The 12,674-nt window shown below is 41.6% G+C and overlaps 1 protein-coding gene across 1 annotated transcript in view; it reads left to right on the forward strand.

Annotated features, from left to right (window-relative positions):
- The window catches only part of tep1 (telomerase-associated protein 1), a 55,818-nt gene that overhangs the window by 41,634 nt on the left and 1,510 nt on the right, over nt 1–12,674 (forward strand). The window contains exons 43-56 of the mRNA XM_072691375.1: nt 1,492–1,713; nt 1,810–1,967; nt 2,591–2,698; nt 3,209–3,313; nt 3,415–3,541; nt 3,733–3,812; nt 5,081–5,204; nt 5,417–5,547; nt 7,234–7,355; nt 8,022–8,162; nt 8,979–9,075; nt 10,027–10,168; nt 11,226–11,308; nt 11,824–11,928. Coding sequence (XP_072547476.1) covers nt 1,492–1,713; nt 1,810–1,967; nt 2,591–2,698; nt 3,209–3,313; nt 3,415–3,541; nt 3,733–3,812; nt 5,081–5,204; nt 5,417–5,547; nt 7,234–7,355; nt 8,022–8,162; nt 8,979–9,075; nt 10,027–10,168; nt 11,226–11,308; nt 11,824–11,928 — 1,745 coding nt within the window. The remainder of the gene's footprint in view (nt 1–1,491; nt 1,714–1,809; nt 1,968–2,590; nt 2,699–3,208; nt 3,314–3,414; nt 3,542–3,732; nt 3,813–5,080; nt 5,205–5,416; nt 5,548–7,233; nt 7,356–8,021; nt 8,163–8,978; nt 9,076–10,026; nt 10,169–11,225; nt 11,309–11,823; nt 11,929–12,674) is intronic.

Consider the following 12,674-nt stretch of genomic DNA (forward strand, 5'->3'; position numbering starts at 1 on the left):
AGTCTAAATCATTAAATCATTATAAATATTATAGAAATAAAGCAAAATCCTGTTCATACAGATTTTTTCATACAGGGTTTAACACCAGGTACAGTTCTCCTTTAACTCTCCATAAACACTTCATAACTCTTAGAGTTCAGTTCCTCTAATAATGTAGAAGTAGCACAATGACCTAACACACAGTAATTAGAAAATAATTAATAGTAAAATAAATTAAATATAGAAAATAATTAAATAGAGTCACAAATAATTACAAATAATTCACAGTAGATGCTGAATATTTCATGGTAAATACTGGAAAAATAATAGCAGATACTAAATAATCCATAGTACACTGTAAGAAATAAAAGATCCCTGAAGAACCTTTGGAGGTTCGAAACTGTGGAACTTCTTAAGGTGCTTTGAGGAACCTTCTAGAAAAGGTTTTTAAAAGCAAAAGGTTCCTTAAAGGTTTTTCCACAGTTTCAAACTGAAGAACCTCCAAAAGTTCCTTAAGGGTCTTATACTTTTAACAGTAGATATTGAATGATACATATTGGATACTAAATAATTAATAGTAGATACTAAATAATTCATAGTATATACTAAATTATTTTTAGCAGATACTAAATAATTCCTAATGGATACAGAATAATTCATAATAACTCCTGAATAATTCATAATAGCTATGGAATAATTCATAATAGCTCCTGAATAATTCATAGCAGATACTGAATAATTCATAATAGCTCCTGAATAATTCATAATGGATACTGAATAATTCATAATAGCTCCTGAATAATTCATAATGGATACTGAATAATTCATAACAGATACTGAATAATTCATAATAGCTCCTGAATAATTCATAATGGATACTGAATAATTCATAGCAGATACTGAATAATTCATAATAGCTCCTGAATAATTCATAATAGCTCCTGAATAATTCATAATGGATACTGAATAATTCATAATAGCTCCTGAATAATTCATAATGGATACTGAATAATTCATAATAGCTCCTGAATAATTCATAATGGATACTGAATAATTCATAGCAGATACTGAATAATTCATAATAGCTCCTGAATAATTCATAATAGCTCCTGAATAATTCATAGCAGATACTGAATAATTCATAATAGCTCCTGAATAATTCATAATAGCTCCTGAATAATTCATAGCAGATACTAAATAATTCATAATAGCTCCTGAATAATTCATAATGGATACTGAATAATTCATAATGAATATTAAATTATTTACATTTACATTTAAGGCTTATCCAGAGCGACTTACAAAAGTTCATTTATAGCAGATACTGAATTTTTCATAGTCCGTGCTAAATAATTAATTCTACTTACCACATAATTCATAGTGGATATTGAATAATCTATTGTACATACTGAATAATTCATAGTGGATCTATACTTTCTCTGTCTCTCTCTCTCTCTCTCTCTCTCTCTCTCTCTCTCTCTCTCTCTCTCTCTGCTCTCTGTGCTGCTGAAGGTGATAGAGTGTGGTCAACCGAGGACCTGCGGGTGTCTGTGCCATGCCTGCTGTGGATGGAGGCTGAGGGGGTGAAGCTGCTGCTATCTGGAGCTTTAGACAACCATCTCCGGCTGTGGAACAGGCAGGGGGCCCATATGACCCTCAGAGGGGCTTTTGGGGTCCAGAAAGGAGGACTCCTCTCTTTGGCCCAGAACTCCACTTACGTGGCCTCTGCTTCAGGTTGAGTTCTCTTCCCAGCAGAACCTCTGAAAGGTGTTCCTCACCCTTGTAGCTCTGCCTCAGTAATGACGTCTGTGTTGTTGATCTTCCTCTCAGACGACTTCACAATCGCCCTGTGGCTGAAGAGTCACCTGACCTCTAAGCCCTGGGTTCAGCCCAGTGCGGTTAGTGTTCTGAGAGGTCACAGCGGAGGGGTCACATGTCTGGCCTTCAGTCCAGACGGAGACCATTTACTGTCCGGAGGCAAAGACAAGGTATGAGCAGACCCTTTAACACACATACATACACGATGTGGACAAAAGTATTGGGACACCTGTTTATTCATTGCTTCTTCCGAAATCAAGGCTATTAAAAAGAGTTGATCCTGCCTTTTGTTGGAGTGACTGTAATATCTACTATCCAGGAAAGAAGGCTTTCTACTAGATTTTGGAGGAGCATTGCTGTGAGGATTTGATTGCATTCAGCAACAAGTGCGTTAGTGAACAACGGGTGCAACGTAAAGTAGCCAAATGCATTTATTAAAAGGGGTGTCCACTAACATTTGGACATATAGTGTACATTCACACCAAATCACCAAAGCAATTCGTCCACATGAGTAAAGGGGGATGCTTTAACAGGGAATATGAAGAATTTCTAAAGTGTGACTTGAGTTTTTCAGGTTTAGGGTCTGAGTAGCTCTCCACACAGTGCTCTGGGGGGTCTGATTATAGAGAGAGCTGGGTGGTCTGGGTGTATATCTGATATATAAGGGGAATTTAATATGCCCTTATAGTCTTTAAAGGGTTAAGAGGGTTAAGTAATAAACGGAAGGTATGTCTTGTTCTAGAGGGTGTATGACATTGACTGATGATGATGAAGATGATGATGCATGTTTCAGGCTTTGATGGTGTGGAAGGTTGACTCCTCCCCTCCGGTCCTGTCTCGCTCTCTGCCCCATTGCCATGGAGACTGGATCACTGGCTGTGCCTGGACACCAGCAGCTCTGGTCAGTGTCTGAATCTCCTTGTCTGTGTTAGTGATCATGTCCAAAAAATGTGGACAAAAGTATTGGGACACCTGCTCATTCATTGTATTAAAAAGAGCTGATCCTTCTTTTATTGGAGTGACTGTCTCTACTGGAATGTTGGATGATGATGATCACCTCATCCCTAACTCATCCCAAAAGTACTGGATGGAGCTCAACCACCATAATTCCAGAGAACACAGTTCCACCGCTCAATGCTGGGGGGCTTTATACACCTCTTCATGATGTTGATCTGCTCCAGAGAGTCCTATTCTATTGCCAGTACTTCTCTACAGGGATTAGACAAGCTGTGGGTGTGCATTTGCACATGTGTGTCAGCAATGGGTGCAACGTAAAGTCTTCTAATGAATGCATGCATTAGAAGGGGTGTCCGCAAACATTTGGACACATGATGTATCTACACGTCTTTGTGAGAGGCAGAGTTGCTCTGCAGTGACCGTATTTCATAGTGCTGTGTCCTTCTGTCTGCAGCTGAGCTGCTCCAGCGACTGCCGGCTGCGTCTGTGGGACGTCCAGGCGGGACACTGTCTCAGAGAGGTTCCAGCTGCCTCCTCTGTCAGCACTCTGAGCTACTGGGTGAGTCTGATAACACTGTATGCGGCGTAGCCTGTGTTTGTTTTGTAAGTGTGTGTCGCCGGGAAGGTGATGTGTCTATGTGTGTGTGTGTGTGTCTGTAGGAGGATTATGTCATGCTGGGCTGTGCTGATGGTCTGCTGATGGTGTGGAAATCAGATTTAGGAGTTATTGCTGAGATCCAGGCCCACCAGTCACGTCTCCACCACAGCACCATCATCACTAAACCTGGTATGTCATTCATTTACACACACTGACCAGCCAACCCCACCTTTCTGGTATGGAGTTAGACGCTGTAGCCCCTCTGCAGATCTTCTTCAGTGGTCAGTTTCTGACCACACAGCAGCTTATGGCTGGATATTAGAGGTATGCAGTGTAAAGCATTGGACGTATTTACAGCCTTAACTGCTTTCATATTGCAGTAGGTGAGCAGAACGTGGAAGAGTTGATGATGGCCACAGCATCTGATGATGGAACTGTGAAGGTCTGGCTCCCCCTGCGGGTATGTACCTCACACTGCAGGTTTCAGGACCACCCGACAGTCTGTCCTTATCAGTGTGGTCACTATATTTATTGACAGTCCTAATTGACCTAAATACTTGATTTAAGCCTTTTAAGGAGATATTTATTCAGTAGCACAGAGCAGGGCTGCCCAAAGCTCAAAGTGTGGCTTAGGGGTTAACTTGAGGATGTTTGATTTAGCCTGCTGAAAAGACACCACCCTGTGACTCAATAAGAAAACAAACTTTTATTATAGAAGTTATAACTTGTAATTTCTCTTTTTTTACATTAAAATACAATTTAAAGTTTTTTATTCCCAAAATATAACATATTATTATAAACTGTTACTGTTATAAACCGATCTACTTTCCTTATCTGTATAATATCTGAATATATTTATTTTGTTTATTGCCTACATTGTTATACTTGGTAGAATTTGCAAGCAAATGTTTGCTCAGATGAACAGTAAAAAAGTGGGCTTACAAATATAGGATAAAAATATTGAGAGATAATAAATATATAGAGGTAGAAATATGAGAAAAAAATATATATATAAGATAAGAAGTTATATAAAGGTATATATAAATATAATAACTATATGGGTGTTGAAATATATAGAGATATAAAATAAGACAAAAATAAGTGGACATAAGAAACACATAATATATGAATGTAACTAAAATAAAAAATATAGAGATTAGAAATATATATACATATATATAGAGGTATAAATATAAGAAAATGAAATATATAAAGATAAGAAATACATTTAAAATAAAAATATATAAAGATAAGAAGTTATACAAATATATAAATATAAGATTAAATATTATAGAAAAATAAATATAAATAATGAGAAGAAATATGTAAATGTGGAAATGTAAGCTAAAACATATATATATATATATATATATATATATATATATATATATATATATATATATATAATGAAAGATATAAAGATAAGAAATACATTTAGCCAGAAATATGAGAAAATAAAAATGAATGTGTAAAATACACATTATTTAAAAAAAGTAAATATATATAAATAAACTATAAATATAAAAGATAGAAATATTTACACATAATAATGGGGAATATAGAACATTGAGAACTTATGAATGAGATATGGTATAAGGTTGCTTGTATAAAATGCAGAATGTGAAAATGTGTGTGTGTGTGTGTGTGTGTGTGTGTAATATGAGTGTGTGCTCAAACCTGCACTTTTGGGCTTCTAACACAGAACTTTTGGGCACTCTCTCTCTGTAGGTTCAGCACCGCAGCACTCTGCTTGGCCACAGCGGGGCTGTCCAGGCTTTGGTGAGTGGACAAGGCCCACAGTTCCTCACCGTGTCCGAGGACCGCTCTCTCAGAGCCTGGAGCGCTCATACAGGCAGGTCATGCAGCACCGTGTCTCAGATAGGTTCCATATTAAAGCCTAAACAGACGAATCTGCTGCTTGTGGAAGTGTGTTAGCTCTCAGGAGAAGGCTAGGTGTCCCAGACGTCTGCTGTGTCTTCAGCCTTCAGTTCAGTCCCGCTGACCTCTCGTTAAAATGTGTGTGTGTGTGTGTGTGTGTGTGTGTGTGTGTGTGTGTGTTTATAGAGAACCCCCCTCTGCAGGAAGAGTGTGTGAGTGCGATGTGCTTTCTGGATTCAGAGGAGCTGCTGGTGTGCGGTTACAGCTCAGGCAAACTGGAGATGTGGCACAACACTTCACAGCTCTACTCCAGTAAGGTAATGGTGCTACTGGTCCTCAACAGTTAACTGTCCACCAGGGCTTCCCCGACTGTTCCTCTGAGCGACCTTTGGGGCCTCGGGTCCTCTCAGTGGTTCTTCCTTGTGATCTTCAATTGGTCTTGGTCCTTCTCAGTGGTTTTACTTCGTGCTCTTTAAGAGATCCTCATTTTGAGCTTAGGTTCATCTCGGTGCTCTCCTCTTGAGTCTGGGTTCCTCTCAGTGGTTCTTCAATACTCTTTGAGGGAGCTTCTCCTTTTGAGTCTTGGTTCCTCTCAGTGGTTCTTCAATAATCCCTGAGGGAGGTTCTCCTTTTGAGTCTTGGTTCCTCTCAGTGGTTCTTCAATAATCCCTGAGGGAGGTTCTCCTCTTGAGTCTTGGTTCCTCTCAGTGGTTCTTCCTCAGGTACTTAGCATGTCTCCTTTTGTATTTAGTTCCTCTCAGTGGTTCTCCTCAATAGTTCTTCCTCAAGCCCTGAGGGAGCTTCTCTTTTTGAGTCTTGGTTCCTCTCAGTCGTCCTTCATTATTCCCTGAGGGAGGTTCTCCTTTGAGTCTTGGTTCCTCTCAATGGTTTTTCATTAATCTTTGAAGTAGCTTCTCCTCTTGAGTCTTGGTTCCTTTCAGTGGTTCTTCATTAATCTTTGAGGGAGCTTCTCCTTTTGAGTCTTGGTTCCTCTCAGTGGTTCTTCATTAATCTTTGAGGGAGCTTCTCCTCTTGAGTCTTGGTTCCTCTCAGTGGTTCTTCATTAATCTTTGAGGGAGCTTCTCCTTTTGAGTCTTGGTTCCTCTCAGTGGTTCTTCATTAATCTTTGAGGGAGCTTCTCCTCTTGAGTCTTGGTTCCTCTCAGTGGTTCTTCATTAATCTTTGAGGGAGCTTCTCCTTTTGAGTCTTGGTTCCTCTCAGTGGTTCTTCATTAATCTTTGAGGGAGCTTCTCCTCTTGAGTCTTGGTTCCTCTCAGTGGTTCTTCATTAATCTTTGAGGGAGCTTCTCCTTTTGAGTCTTGGTTCCTCTCAGTGGTTCTTCATTAATCTTTGAGGGAGCTTCTCCTCTTGAGTATTGGTTCCTCTCAGTGGTTCTTCAATAATCCCTGAGGGAGCTTCTCCTTTTGAGTCTTGGTTCCTCTCAATGGTTCTTCATAAATCTTTGAGGGAGCTTCTCCTCTTGAGTCTTGGTTCCTCTCAGTGGTTCTTCATTAATCTCTGTGGGAGCTTCTCCTTTTGAGTGTTGGTTCCTCTTAGTGGTTCTTCCTCGAGTCCTGAGAGAGATTCGTCTTTTGAGTTTTGGTTCATTTTATTGGTTTTTTTCTCATATTCTTCTATAGTTTCAGTTTTGAGTTGTGGATCCTCCCCGTGGTTCTTCCTAATGCTCTCAGAAAGCTTCTCATTTGGGCTTTGTTTTTTTTAGGTGTTCTTCCTCATGCTCAGCATTTCTCCTTTTGTGTTTGATCCCTCTCAATGGTTCCTCCTGTAGCTCTGAGGGAGGTTCTCTTTCTTAACAGTGGTTCCTTATCATGCTGTTCGAGAGCTTTTTCAGGCTTTTTCAATTACAGCTCTGTTTCGAATTTCCTCCTTATATGATGCCTTACTCCATACATTTGGATGCTAGAGTTAATTCAGACTTGCAGTGGAAGGAATTAGTTTGAAATCAGTGACTGAATTCTGATGTTGATGGGTGTGATTTGTAGGTGAGCAGCAGCCGAATTCGAGCAGTGACCGGTATTCCCAATCAGCGCCTGGCTGTGGGCTGCAGCGACTGCTCTGTGACTGTGTTTCAACTGCAGAGAGACCACCAGCGCTGCACTGTGGGGTACGACAAAATTCTGATCTATGTGTGTAGGAGGTCCCTAGTTTTAGTCCCCTAATTACTCAAACCCCCATCTCTCAGCAGTGAGAGAGTTCTACTGTAGAAGCTCCAGATCTCATCAGAACAGATAAAGCAGCTGAACATGAATCCAGTAAAAAGGAGAAACAAGAGCTTCTCATTCTGAAGAAAGAAAGTAGTGAGATCTTGTCGGTGAGCTAGTCTGAAGAACAGAGCTCGGTTCCTCCAGGTTTCTCCTGGACGCCCCCCAGTCCAGCCAGCACAGCGTGGAGGATGTGTTCAACTCCATCAGCAGCAGCAGCAGCAGCAGCTCACCTGATTCACCATCATTAAGCCCTGATTTACCACCAAACCAGGTGTTGATCTGAGGAGAACTCTAAATAATACTAGACTCCATGAGAGAGGAGAACTTTGGAGATGTTCTAATGATGAACACAGTGATGGAGAACCACCACCACCACTTTCTGTAGGAGTGTTATTATTAGTGATTATTTTAATATCTGAGTGTGATGTACACTTCTGGTGGATCAGGCAGTAGACAGGACACATTGAAATGTTTTTTTGGCAGCTGCTAAGTTCAGTGTTAAACTGAAACTGTAAGGGTGGGCTTGGTTTGTTTATGGTGGGCTTTTGGTGCTTTCTGTTTTTCAGTCTGTCTAAAGGATCCTCGTACACTTTGGATAAGTGTGTGAATTACCTTCACTACTGCAACACTCTGCTGGGAGTGTGTGTGGACACCACTGTCATCGACATCTTCTCCACTGTTACAGAGAACCAAAGAATAATGGACTGGTAAACACACACAATCATACTTGTATACATGTATTTATATTTTATTTATATTTATATAATATATATTCTAAATTAACTCAACTCAGTTCACTCTAAAGTTCTCCTAACTCACATTTTTACCTTTGCATCTCAATTTGATCAACAATCCATACTGAGTTATTCCTTAAATCATCAGTAAATGAGCTGCAGCTGAAACTGATTCAGTACTGTGTAAAAGGTTTAATCTGTGGCTCCGCCCCCTCAATCTGTTTACTATTACTCATTCCCATCTGCAGGTTAGAGCGCCCCCTATCACATGACATCCTTAGGCTGGGAGGCTTTTGAGTGCTGAGGCCTTGCTGATGACCTCCTCACACTTGATGAGCAGCAGTTAGACTGCAGGGCCACTTTCTCAGACTCAGAAATGGACACAGCTTCTCAGCTCTAGAGTGGAGCGACTGTCTAACTGCCTGCTTGTCAAGAGACTCCGGAGATGATCATGTGTTCAAATTCTATCCACACCTCAACCTTCTGTAATCTGGAGTCTGGGAATAGGAAGGCTCACTCATGTGATAGGGGGCGCTCTAATCTGCAGTTGGGGGAAAAAAACAGGAAACAGATTGAGGGGGCGGAGCCACAGAATAAACCTCTTACACAGAAATGAATAATTTCCTGATGATTTTGAGGCTAAAGTGCAGATTGTTGTAGGAGAACTTTTGGCTAATCTAAGTTGAGTTACGGTGTCAGTTTCAGTTGGCCTGACTTGAGTGCAGATTGTTGAGGAATGGTGTGTGTGTGTGTTTGTGTGTGTGTGTGTGTGTGTGTGTGGTGTTTCAGGTGGAATCATATGCGAGCTTTGGGCATTTACAAGAACGATGAAAACAGCATGTGGCTGCTGGGAGAGGAGGAAAACAAGGTCAAGCTTTCATGTCTGGTCAGTGCATGCAATACACACTGCACACATATTCAGCCATAAAAACCATAAAACCTTTTTTACATGTTTAAACATCTGGACATTTGATGTTCATTTGAACTATATTGAATAAAATGTAATTAATAGAAAAGCTATTTAAATGTTATTGTAGGGGAAAGACATCTGGCATCAACTAGTAGGACGTTTTTCCCACTCCTCCATACAGGAATCTTTCAGTTGTAAAAAAGGTAGAGGTGCACATCTGTGGTAGTGAACACACACACACTAGTCAACTAGGGGGAGTGAGTACACACACACACACACACACACACACAGAGAGGCCAGAATGAATCAATGTGAAGATCCAGAGCAGGACAGGGTAGTGGAGAGCCAGGTCTGGCAGTATCGGGGCAGAACAGTCGGAACAGGATATCTCAATACATGGGAAAGAGAGAGAGAGAGAGAGAGAGAGAGAGAGAGAGAGAGCAGTAATAAAGGATAATAAAGGAGCACAGCAAAGGTAGAGGGTTTATACGGTGGTAGAAGGCTGATCCAGAGGGTAGACAGGCACCAGCACCCAACCACTAGTACTAGTACTAGTACCTGCAGCAAGCAGGGGGCAATGAAGAAAGAGAATAGAAATATGAATAGACTGGTGTAGGGACTGTAAAAGCAGTAGTTTAACCCCACCTTTATACGATATAGCAAAATATTATGATAAAAGGGTTAAAAACTAAAAGAAAATGGGCCGATATCAGCACAGGGAGACTGGAATTTGGAGACACTGGAGATGGAAAGACAGTTTAGAGGAGGACAGTGTGATGGAACTCATACTGCAGCCAGCCAGCAGAGGCGCTAGACATTGCGCCGTCTGTGTTTTCAGTCAATGGAGAAGCTGTATTTCTGTGGTGAGAATGAATGACAGTAAGGTTGACTTTGGCATTTTGAGTCATTTTGCTGGTGTTCCTGCAGCTCTGTGTCAACGCAGAATTCACCTCCGAGTTGTCTCAAGCAAATGTCCAGGTGGGAGGGGACAAAGACAGTGATGACGTTGAAGAGGAGGACAAGGAGAAAGAGGAGAGTTTCACCATTACAGCCGCTGCCATGCACAACAGTACGTTACTCCACCCACACTCCTGTGAGGTCCCTGTAAACTGCTCTGTCCAGGCTTGTGTATCCATGCACTCTGAAATCCCACAAGTTCATAGATTCATTAAAGGTACAAGCTAAAGACCAATAGTACCCACAACCTTCAGTAGAGGGTTAATGGAGACCGTTTTTGGAGAAGCTCGTTAAATTACTTAAAGTATTCCTATTCATTCCTCAGGTAGAAGTGAGTGGAGATACTAGGTTTTAAAAGACTTCTGTAGAAGCTGAAGTATCAACTGAAGCTTTTTACTCCAGTAAAAGTGTAAAAGTACTGGTTTCAGAACCACTTCAAGTAGAAAAGTAAAAGTAATGGAAGGAAAACAAAGACCGAAAGCTTAGGCCGCACCACAGGGGTCTATAGTGCACTACCCCCCCCCCCCCCCCCCCCAAAACCCCATTTCTCTAAAAGTCATAATGAGGAGAATGATCTATTAAAATGTTGATGTTAAAAATGTTGGGCTGCACTAGGCTCCTGTTTCAGCTGCAGATCTGCCCATTGAAAATGAAGCATTTCAGTAATATCAGCTCTATTAAAGGAGCGTCTCTGTGCTCTACTGAGCATCAACATGAGCTTCATGGAGGAAAATATGAGGAGTCGTTGTCTAGAAGTTCTGTAAAGCTGCAGAAAGTCAGACGTCAGAGGCGTGTGATCAATAAGCTTTATTGGAATGTAAATGTGGGGCTCAGTCGGGACGTTTCACTGCAGCTCTCTTGAGTCTCTGCCACGGACACAGTCTTCATACTAGACTACAGACGTCTGCTGTGAGCTGCTGGAGAGGGACGGGACGTGTGCAGGTGTGATGGATCTCTTATAAACCAATAGGGAGTCAGAATGGAGTCTGTTTATACTTCTCATCCAATCAGGATCAGACTCACAGGATTTATCTGGAGAGGGTTTTTTATTGATGACGAGCCGGAATGAAAACAAGTAAAATTGCTGTATGTGTCACAGACTTGGCGAAATAACGAGACTCTGATCCTGATTCTGAGATTATGAAGCTCTCTCTCCTCTTCACCTGCAGATTTTATCGTGTGTGGAGACGCTAAAGGCAATATGTGGTTCAACCATGTTGCTAACACCGAGAGCTGGAGTTCACGCAGACCAGTAAGTGTTCTCCAAACTCCTTAACTCCCTTAAAGCAATGCCTTTGTCTCTATAATAGTGAATCAGCCAAGATACACTATATTTCCAAAGGTTTGTGGACACCCCTTTTAATAAATACATTCAGTTTATGAATGCATTCACTTTACATTGCATCCCTCGCTGACACAGATGTGCAAATGCACATACACATAGCTTGTCTTATCCCTGTAGAGTAGTACTGCCAATTGAATAGGACCATCTGGAGCAGATATGAACATGAACCAATAGGCACCGTCCTAATGCTAATGCCAGGTGTGGGCTAGATAGCGGGGTATAAAGCCTCCCCAACATTGAGGAGCAGTGGAGGACCTGCGTTCTCTGGATACTTTTGGGATGAGTAACTCCAACAATCCTAGGATCCGTAAGAAACAGTGAACGAGAGCAGGTGTCCCAATACTTTTGTCCAATAATTGCATGACCGTTTAATAGGGCTGAGTGTGTGTTTTAGTGCTGATAATGTGGTGTGATATCTTTAGGTTCACAGTGACAGGATCAGCGTTCTCCGGCTGACCGACAGCACCATCATCTCGGCCTCTTACGACAGGACCATCAAACTGTGGGACAGAAACACCAAAAAACAGGTGCCTTCGTCACTCTGTGCTCTACATTAGAGTATAGGCCAGAGCACACCGACCAAACATCTGTGAGACTAGTGAACTAGGGGCAGTGAGCACACACACACACCCAGAGCGGTGGGCAGCCAACTCCAGCACCCGGGGAGCAGAGAGGGTGAAGGGTCTTGCTCAAGGGCCCAACAGTGGCAGCTTGCAGAGCCCGGGTATCGAACCCACAACCCTGTGATCAATAGCCCGGAGCTCTAACCGCTGACCACCTCTGCCCCTTCACCTCATATAAGCTGGCTAAACACCACTTACATTTTTGGCAGTAAGGAAGTCTTCTCCGTCCAAAGCGATTAAATTATTGATGTCTTATCTTAGCAAAAACGAGCAAAACAGTGGAATCAGAGACCTGGTCGCTATGATAACCAATGGCCAACCAACCCATGTCTCATCTTCTACGCCTTATACGTACACCTTATATGATAGGACCTTATTTCCAAACTTTTGAACAGTAGTTAATGGTTTTACTGTGTTTTGCTGACGTGTCCGTTCCTTCCCACTCACTCTGTTTACACAATATCCCCCAATATGCGCCATTAATCCCCCATTTACCCAAATATACCCCAATATCCCACATATCCCCAATATCTCCCAATTTCCCCAAGTATGCCCCATTACACCCCAATACCCCCTTATCCCACATATACCCCAATATCCTAAGTATGCCCCAATATCTCCCACATACCCTGTCATCCCACATATACCCC

Source organism: Salminus brasiliensis, chromosome 11 (genome assembly GCF_030463535.1).
Source record: "Salminus brasiliensis chromosome 11, fSalBra1.hap2, whole genome shotgun sequence".
NCBI classification, from domain to species: Eukaryota; Metazoa; Chordata; class Actinopteri; order Characiformes; family Bryconidae; genus Salminus; species Salminus brasiliensis.